The sequence below is a fragment of the Plectropomus leopardus genome, chromosome 24, assembly GCF_008729295.1.
Source record: "Plectropomus leopardus isolate mb chromosome 24, YSFRI_Pleo_2.0, whole genome shotgun sequence".
In the NCBI taxonomy this organism is placed as follows: Eukaryota; Metazoa; Chordata; class Actinopteri; order Perciformes; family Serranidae; genus Plectropomus; species Plectropomus leopardus.
Window position 1 is genome coordinate 2,400,879 of NC_056486.1, and position 9,695 is coordinate 2,410,573.

The following is a 9,695-nucleotide window of genomic DNA, read 5'->3' on the forward strand; positions in this document are numbered from 1 at the left end:
AATTACTTTTGTGTTAATAATCTGAATCTGCAAAATAAATAAAAGTTGTAAAATTAATTTAGTGGAGTAAAAACTGACGTATTGGTTCCGAAATGCAGCAAAGTGGAATAGATCTAGTAAAAAGAAGCAAAATTAATAAACTAATAAATAAATAATTACTTTCCAAAAATGAAATACTCGAATAAAGTACAAGTACTTCACAATCGGAACAATACTTGAGTTTATGTTCTTATTTATATCCCACCACTGTCAACTGCTGCAGAAAGTGTTCATCAGTGGAGCTTTTACTTTGAAACGGTCATTCAGGAAGTCCCCGTCAGTTTTGGCACCGAGCTCATTTTGGACCCCGCGGAGCGTCAAGGTGCACGCAGGCTGCTCAGGTAGACAGGACGTCGGTGAAACTGTCAGTCTCAGTGATTTATTTTCCCCAAAATCTGCTGAAAGTGACCGCTGGAGATGAACTCAGCTCAGAAGCTCTGAAGGATTTTATTTATTTTTCCAAAAAATAACCAAAAATTAACTCTTCCAGGATGCGTCCACGCGACAGGTGGTCGGTGCGGACCCTGCAGACCTGCATCCTGCTGCTGTCGGCGGTCACTCACTGCAAATCTCAGCGCAGAGGTAAGCGCATGCTGCACTTTTTAGTTTTTCTATACTTATTTAGCATGTATGCATTAATTCGGCGTTACGTTTTAAAGAAAATGTTGCTGCAGAACTTTAACGCTTTGAAACCCGGGAAAATTACAAAAAAATTACCTGAAAAAACAACAAGAAGAAACAAAAACAAAACAACGGGAAAAACAAGGAAATGACATGAAAAATTAGACTATTTACTATTTAAATATATAATTATGATCATTACTAACATAGTTCTGTAGACTTTTTAAAAGTAATTTTCTAAATATACAAATTTCTTGAAATTTCTGAGACATTTCTGCCAAGTTGCTTATTGTTTTTCCCTCATGTTTTCCAAGAAATCAAACAACTGCGCTCTGGGTTCAGAGTTTTAAATAAATTGTAAAAGGCGTCTGAATGCAGCACAAGAAAAGTGATGTTGATCCAGGTTTCAAAGGGTTAAAATATAAGAAAATGCACATAAAAGCTGCTTTAAAACGCTGTCAAACATAATGAAGTTTGGTATATTTGGTAAGTTATTGGGTTTTTTTTTAATTGGCTCTACAGCACAACTTATCTCCGGAAAACTCCCAAACTTTTAATTTAAATTAAAATATTGTGCCATAATAATTCTGAATAAGCTGTGTGGGATTGTTGAGTGCGAGCAGGCTGTGTGCCCACACATGATCTGAAAGCGCGTCTTTTCGGGCTGGAATGAGCTTGTGGTCGATGTGAATGTCTGGACTTGTCTATAGAGAATTATGAACGGCTCTCAGCATCTCCTCGACTGTACTTCACCGTCTGCAGCTTTTGTTTGGTTTGCAGAAAGCTGAAGGACGGAGCCGGTGCATTTATCAGATCGTGCACTGACCTGTTTCTTCTTCGCTGGCACAAATCACGTCGTGGTTATATTTGTAATTTGCTGACTTTGCTTTTATTGTATTGTGGTTGTATTTTCCTGCTGCTGTCTGCTGGCAGAGCTTCAGGTTTCCACATTAAGCTTGTTTGATTTTGTGCCATTTTGCACATGGACGAGATTATGAGACAATGGGCCCCTGGGCACAGACATAAGGAGGCCCCCACACCCTCCCACACCTGTCTGCAAAATAAGAGACAAAAATACACGACGCACATGTCTTTGTGATCGTTTTGCATCTTTTTGTAGTCGTTTTGAGTCTCTTTCTGGTCGTTTAACAACTTTTTTACCTCTTTTTTGTCATTATACACCTCCTTGTGGTTATCTTGCATCTCTTTGTTGTCATTGTACGTCTCTTTGTAATAATTGGCATCATTTTAGGTCTTTTCATAGACATTTTATGCCCCTTTGTGGTTGTTTTGCGCGTCTTTGTGATCATTTTGCATCACAGTGGTTGTTTTGTATGTGTTTGTCATCATTTTGACTCTGTGGTCGTAGCACTTGTCTTTGTGGTCATACTATGTCTTTTCTTGGTCATTTTATGTCTCTTTGCTGAGGTTTTGCCTCTCTGTGGACATTTGGTGTCTCTCAGTGACAGCTTTTTGCATCTTTGTTGTTTATTATCCGACATCTGTCATATTTTTGCATCTCTTTCGGTTCTTTTCTTGTGTCTCTGTAGTACTTTTGTCTCTCTTTGTGGACTTTATATGAGTTTGAGGACATTTTACATATATTTGGCATCTCTTTGTGGACCTAGTGGGTGTCTTTGTGGTCAATATATGTCGATTTGTGATTGTTTGGTTCCTCTTTGTGTCTTTGAGGTCATTAATTTGTGGTTGTTTGGCGACCTCGTGTGTTTGTTTTTGTGCGTCTCTTCGGTTTATAGGCATCTCTGAGTCATCTTTTCTCTGGTAATAATATGTCTCGTGTGACCTTTTTTCTTGTTGTATACGTCTCCTTGCAGTTGTTTTAGGTCTCTGAGGTAATTTTACATCTTTGTCTAATCACTTTGCATCTCTTTGTGGGCATTTGTCATTTCCTTGTGGTTGTTAATTGTGTCTTTGTTGTTCTTTTGCATCAATTTTTCGGGTCTTTTCGTGCCACTCTGTAGTCATTTTGTGTCTCTTTGTAGTCATTTGTTCAACTTTCGGGCTCCCTCGTCAGTGATCCGTCGCTGATTTGTCCGTGCAGGTGAGGGATTTTACCTGTGGAGGTGCTTTTCAGTGTGTAGTAGTGCAGAACAGCACAGTGTGTAGAGTGTGTGTGTGCTGCGGTGTGTGTAAAAGGTGGTGATTTGCGGTTTGTTCAGATTTTCCCTTCTTCAGGGCTCGTCAGTCCCTCCCAGAGTAACACACACTTCGCCTTCCTTCATCGCCTAATTTTACTTCTTCACGCCTCCTCCACACACACACACACACACACACACACACACACTACACAAAGCACATTGTGCTGACATTCAGGCATGCCCACACATTCATGTAGAGACATAGTTTATGCAGAAACGCTCCAGCAAACTTTACACAGGAATTCAGACTTGTGCATTGTGTAAACTTGGAGTTTTGTGCGATTTTTGCTTTTTTTTATGCAACTCCACAATGTTTTCTGACATATTTGCAGTGCAGAAGAAGAAACTTTTTCTGCATCAATCTTCAACATATATAAATCAGATTTTCGTGTCAGTCTGAGAGATTTTGCAAAGAGATATCCAGCAGAGGAATAGGAGTTTTGCGCATTGATATTGTTTTGAAAATGGAGCAAGCAGTCGTCACTTAGTATAAATGCAACTGGATTGAAAGGATTTCTGGGAAATGTAGGAAATGAATAACTGAAGTAGTAGAGCATAAATTAGGTTGTGGCAAAGTCACTCCACCAAATAAGGGAATTGCAAAACTCCTGTCAAACACTGAGCATCATTAACCGATAATTTACTGTCTAATGTTTTCTTTCTCTATGTTGAGCAGATATAACGCCTCTCAGATTTACCGTGTTTGCATAACATGTAACACAAGTATGCTGTAACACAAGCAGCACACGTCTCCCCTGGGTGGTCCCTGATATATGAGGCTCTATTTTATCAAAGCAGACAACAAATGGGGATAAAACCCGCGCACAAAATTAGTAGCTGTTCACAGGACTGTGTGGTAAATATTCAGGATGTAAAGTTAATATAATACAGGGGATAATTACAGCAGAGGGAAAATGTCAAACTGTTTATTTCTTGTTTTATTCCCTGGATGCACAGCTGGTTCAGCCTGTCTCAACACATTGTGGGAATTTCACTTCACTGATTCCAATAATTTTGGGATGCTGTTTAACCCCTTGAAACTTTGAGCAAATTGGCTTCATTTCTTTCAAAATCATGGTAAAAAAATAAGGAGCAACTCAATAAGAAATCAGCCCCGAATTATTAAGAAAATTGTTAAAAACAAAAAAAAGAAAGAAAAGAAATGTATCTGAAAATTAAAACAACAAACGGAGCAAAAATGAGGAACTGACCGGTAAAAGTGCTTAAAAATATATATAATATAAAGTCATCCAAAGTGTAAAATAATTTAAAATATATAATCATGTTAATTGGAAATATAGTTTTCTGGACATTTTTCCTAGCTTAAAAAAATATAATTTTTAAGATTATTATTATTATTATATAAAAAAACAAACAAACCAAAAAACAGCAGAACAGTAGTGAATTTACAGGGACAGTCACAGTAAAAAAGAGGGGAAACAGCAATGAAAATAATTTCTGACAAAATATTAAAAAAAAAAAATAGAAATGTAGATTTATTTTTTAGAAATAAACCTAAAAACAAAAACAAGAAATAAACCTGAAAATTGGCACAAAAAAAACAGAATAAAAAAACACAACAACAAACAGCAACAAAAACAAGGTCTAGCAACAATATTTTAATTTAAAAAAAAACTGCTGATTTAAATTGTAATAACTTGAATATTCTAGTGTGTGAAGGCATTTTATAGACTAAAAAATAACGCCACATTTCCTGCTTGGCAGAGGGTTTTCTTTACTAAAATCTGTTTTCACAAGCCGGATCAACTTTAAATCTGTCTCATTAGCTCAGCTGACGGCAGCTAAACAGAAGTTTATTTCTATAAAAACAAAGCAGATTAATACTTTAAGTCGATGTGCTGTCCTTGAATGTGATTAATGGAAGCAGACTGCGGTTTCTTTGCTAATTACGGTGTAAATCTTAAGCCGTGATGAAGACTCAGTTTTTGGGTTTGGGAAACACGTCTGGCTCAGCTGCATCAGATACGATCTGACACTTTCAGTGACGTCAAACCCACCAAACCTCTGTACTGTAACTAAAGACTTGTTGCACTTCTAAAGAAAAAAAAACAAAACAAAGATTTGAAAAAGAGCGTGGCTTAATTTCTCTCCGGGGAAACAATAAAATCTCCTCTGACTCTTATCTAAACTGTCCTTATCTCGTCTTATCGTTGCTTATTTTGACTTCTGCCTCGACGTATCTTGATTTATGTTACCTTAACATGCTTTGAATTTCCTTAACTTAGATCTTACTATAGCTTTTTTATCTTATCTTGAACTTTTTGACTTGAAACCACCATGAGGCACGGCCCCAAAACACTTTACAAAAGATTAAATCATAATTAAATCATATTAAAAACAGCAATGTTCAAGGAAATGTGACTAATAATTAAAATTAGAATAATAAAATCATATTAAAAAAGCAATGTTTTAAAGGAAATGTGTAAAAGTGACTAATAATTATAATTAAAATAATAAAATCATATTGAAAACATCAACATTAAAGGACGTTTGAATATAAAACACAATAAAAATAAAAAATAGATAAAGATAAAGTATGAAAACATAAATATTAAGTAACCAAATAAACAAACAGTCCCCCCTGTAAACTGCTGTTGATTGTCAAACCCCATTTTCATCCCTGTAATTTGTGAAAATCATGTTTTTATACATTATTTTAAACTGATTTTTGGTTGAATGTTGTTTTAGCCGACATTAAAACAAAACCTTTTCCTGATGGTGACTTTTGAAATTAAATTTTTAGCGTTAAATTTGCAACCCCTGTCTCAGTCACCGAACATTTTTTAAGTATTTCCTGGCTGTAGGTTAATTTATTTATTTAAACTGTAGATATTTTCACTGTAACTAAAACTTCTCTCCACTGCACCTTTTGCACAAACATTTTGTGTATTTATATTCTATTTTTTCATTTTATATTTTTAAAATCTCTCTTTATTTTTATCTTATGTTTTATACTATTTAAATTCACTATTTTATTCTTCCTTTATGTTAACTGTTTTGCACCAGAACAACTAAAATACCTCATATATGTAAATGTACTTGGCAATAAAACCGGATTCTGGTTCCGATCTGTAAATTTTAATAATTTTGACTATGATAATAATGAGTTAGTGTGATCCAGATATCCAACATTGTGAATAATCCGCATCGCTCTTTTTTGGGAAATAGAAAGTTTACATATTCTGATGCATTTTGCTGTTGAAGTGTGTCGTGTTTCTCGTCGTGTGATGGACGGACGCTGACGCCTCTCGTGCGTCGCTCTTTGAGATCAGAGGTCTTAAATTGCGGGTCCGGAGTTTGGGTGGTGGTGAAATGAATGGGAACTGGACTTTACACTTCTGTCACCGCGACATCATCAAAGAGCTTTTTAGTGGACAGGAAGTAGGCGTTTTGTTTGTTTCCAGCCCTGTCGTTACTGAAACAGGAGCATGATGATTTTCTCTTGTTTGGACTCCACGTTTATTTTCCACCGAACTGCTGCTTTCTGTTTGTGTCCGTTCATACAGTAGCAATCCAAAAAATATTGACCATGTCCAAAGAGTACCACTTAAGTTAGGGGCAGTTATTTAGGTTTTTGGGGTTTGTTTTATGGACTTCTAAATACAACACAATAGTAGGAGACATCTTTTGAGCTTTAATATGAATAAATGTGTATGTTTGAGAACTGAATAGCTCTGTGACGCTGCAGCCAAGCTGTTCCTTACTGTGTTATATATCTTTATTTTTTACAAAGTTTAAAATGAGAAACCTTTTTTTTCATCTTTTGGCCCTTCAAGTGAATTTATGTGTGCTTTTAAGAGGCTTTATTATACTATATTACCCGAGAGACCTGTGTTTATTTTAGTCGTCAGTTCTTATTTTGTGTAAACGGCATCAATATGAAACTGTTTTTGTTCTTTTGCTCAGCTCACATTAGATGAAAAACGAGTGAAATGAGACTTTCACAGCCTTGAAATGCAGCGAGTGCTCAGAAATCCTCTTTAAATGACATAAACAGTTCTGCTGTTGTTTGTCTGGTGTTGTCCGGATTTGGAAAATCTAGAATCAGTATAGTGACTTTTACAGTCTGTCCAGTATTATAAAAACACATCAGGACACTCAAGTGCATCGATATCTTTTTTATTTCCCTCAGAAAAAGTACAAAAGCAGCGTAAAAACGTATAATACTGAATACTCGTACTACAGAATTGGACTAAATATGGTAACTCCTGAAAGAAGTAAACAAACAAACAGCCGAGAATACGTTGTTGTGTCCTCACGTCGAGCCATAACACACACTTTATTTTCCACGTTCGCCATCACCGTTAACTCCCGTTTTTATCACCAATTACATCTTTTATCCGGCGTGCATCTCACACTGGTCACGCAGTAACAACTGAAACATGAAAGCTGTTTTAAAAGCGTGTGTGAGTAATGACACGTCCCCGCAGACGCCTTTAAAGGCCTCGTGACGGCAGCTGAGGGTGTTTTCTACCTGCTGCCGGCGGAAGTGTTCAGGTGTGTGTGTGACCTCGTGCTGAGGGGCGAGAGGATGTTTTGCTTTCCGTCTTCCATCTTTCTATACAATCTGTCGTCTAAAGTGGACGGTGACGCCGCTCTGTGTTACTGGGGGCGTTGTTTTCCCAGCTGCAGAGCTGGTGGCTCTCAGGTGGTGATGCTGGTGATAATGGAAGCTGTGGTTTGTGTCTCCCGGCTGCTTCGCTCTTTAAGATAAAATCAGAAAGTTAACCACAAATCGCGTGTAAGGTTTAGGGAGACTCAACACGGCCTGCTGGGGGGAAACTTTTGGAAAATGACAGGCGGCCAGGGGACAGCAGCCCCATACATGTTTCTAGGATTGTAGACATTTAGTTGCTTTTAGGACATTTCTAGGATGAAAGGATATTTATCTGATTTTCAGACATTGTTGGATTTAAGGATGTTTCTAGGATTTTGGACTTTTAAAGGATTTTGGGACATTTGTAGGATTTTAGGACATTTTTCAGATTTCAGGACATTCCTTGATTATTGGACATTTCGAGAATTTTAGGACATTTCTAGGATTTTAGATATATCTTGGACTTTACAACATTTTCAGGATTTTAGGACATTTTTCAGATTTTAGGACATTTTTCAGATTTTAGGACATTTCTTTGATGTGAGGAAGTTTGGAGGATTTTAGGATGTTTTTCAGATTTTAGGACATTTGTTGTACTTCAGGACATTTCTTTGATTTGAGGACATTCTTAGGATTTTAGGATGTTTGTAGAATTTCAGGAACGTTTGTCATATTTGAGGACGTTCAGGATTTCAGGACATTTCTCTGTTATTTGCAGACACTGTTGGATTTTAGGATGCTTGTGTAATATTAGGACATTTCTAGGATTTTAGGATATTTTTAGGATTTTAAGACTTAAAGGGGCCTAGCTAAGACAAGTGTTGGATGATGCAGGGGATCCTCCAGTGGCATTTTTGTTGTGTGTGTGATAAGCAAGCTCTGTTTTGATGCTGCTTTATGCACTGTGGCACCTTATGTGTACTAAAAGTACAAACTCAATTCCCAGTGTGAATCACTTTATTTTTATTGTGAATAAGAAAATGTTTAGGCACCTGTCAGGGTCAGATTTGGGGATTTGGGTGCCAGCTTTGGCCTTTAGGCCGTAGTTTTGGTATCACTGGTGTAAGATGAAGGGTTAATTTAAGCCTGGTTTCTAAATGCCTCTGTGTGGCGCTTTGGATTTGTGCCGCTTGTATCCCAAAGAACACAAGTTTGGTTGCCAGCAGCTGAGGTGCCCTTAAGCAAGACATTTAATTTCAGCCTTTTTGTACAATGACATCAGCTGAAATCCTGGAAACAAAATGCAGAATTATTGTTTTCCCTGATTGTAATAACTCCTTTGGTGATGACACAATGATCAGGCGAGTCTGGGCAGCACTCTGTTGTTCTTAAAGGGATCATTTTGCCGATTTTCAGCCGGCTTTGCATCATAACAGTGTGGTAGTGCGTGTCAGTGACTTTGGTAAACTTCCCTTTATGAAACCGTCGCCCGAATCTCCCTGCTCATCTCTCAGCTCAAATCTGCATTTTCATATGCCGAGTACAGAGTAAAGAAGTAGATCGAGAAAAAGACCTGCACCACTCTCTCTCTGTCTCTCTCTGACCAAATTTATATTAAACTAAATAACGTAGCAGCGCCAATCAAATATAACCAAGATTCTGTTCCAGGGTTGCATATTTATCACCTTAAATGTTTTCAGAAACACATTCAGCATCGAGGTAGTTACCTCTTGAGCAAAAGCAAATGTCCTTTTTATTCTGTCTTTCTCTGGTAATGTATCAACAATTTCAAGTATTTGTGTCTTTCTACTGCAGAGACATCCTGGTTTAATAAAAATACCACATTTCCAGCTGTGAAATACTTCTTTAGTTGCCAGTCAGATGGCTTCATATTTAATGTAGTGCCTTATATTTAAACAAGTTGCTGCTTTTGCAAAAAAATAAATCAAATTCCTCCCTGTGCAAAGACAAAGACAACTTTTTTAGTCAAGAAGGAATAAAAAACAGTCTGAGAATATGATGAATTCATAATTTTTACTGTTTAAAACTTGAGTAAGAGTAACATTTCTTTGATTTAGTTTACTTTTTTGCACTTTATTAGATTTTTAAGAAAGTTAAACAATTCTTGGCTGTATAAATGTACAAATATGCACAAGACAAAATAAAAAATGTGAAAATTAAATAAATGTTTAAGAAATAAGTAGATTAATATAAAAATAAATACATTAAAATCAATTTAAATATATAAATAAATTAAAAATGTTCCTCAACGACAGCCCTCCACACAGTCAACATAAAGTAAAGGATACAATTAGTTA

General features: G+C 36.5%; 1 protein-coding gene across 1 annotated transcript in view; it reads right to left on the minus strand.

Annotated features, from left to right (window-relative positions):
- Positions 1–7,414: 7,414 nt before the first annotated feature.
- LOC121963069 (collagen alpha-1(XVIII) chain-like) overlaps positions 7,415–9,695 on the minus strand; it is a 44,845-nt gene continuing 42,564 nt past the window's right edge. Inside the window, exon 8 of the mRNA XM_042513438.1 lies at positions 7,415–7,543. Within this exon, the coding sequence (XP_042369372.1) occupies positions 7,415–7,543 (129 nt within the window). The remainder of the gene's footprint in view (positions 7,544–9,695) is intronic.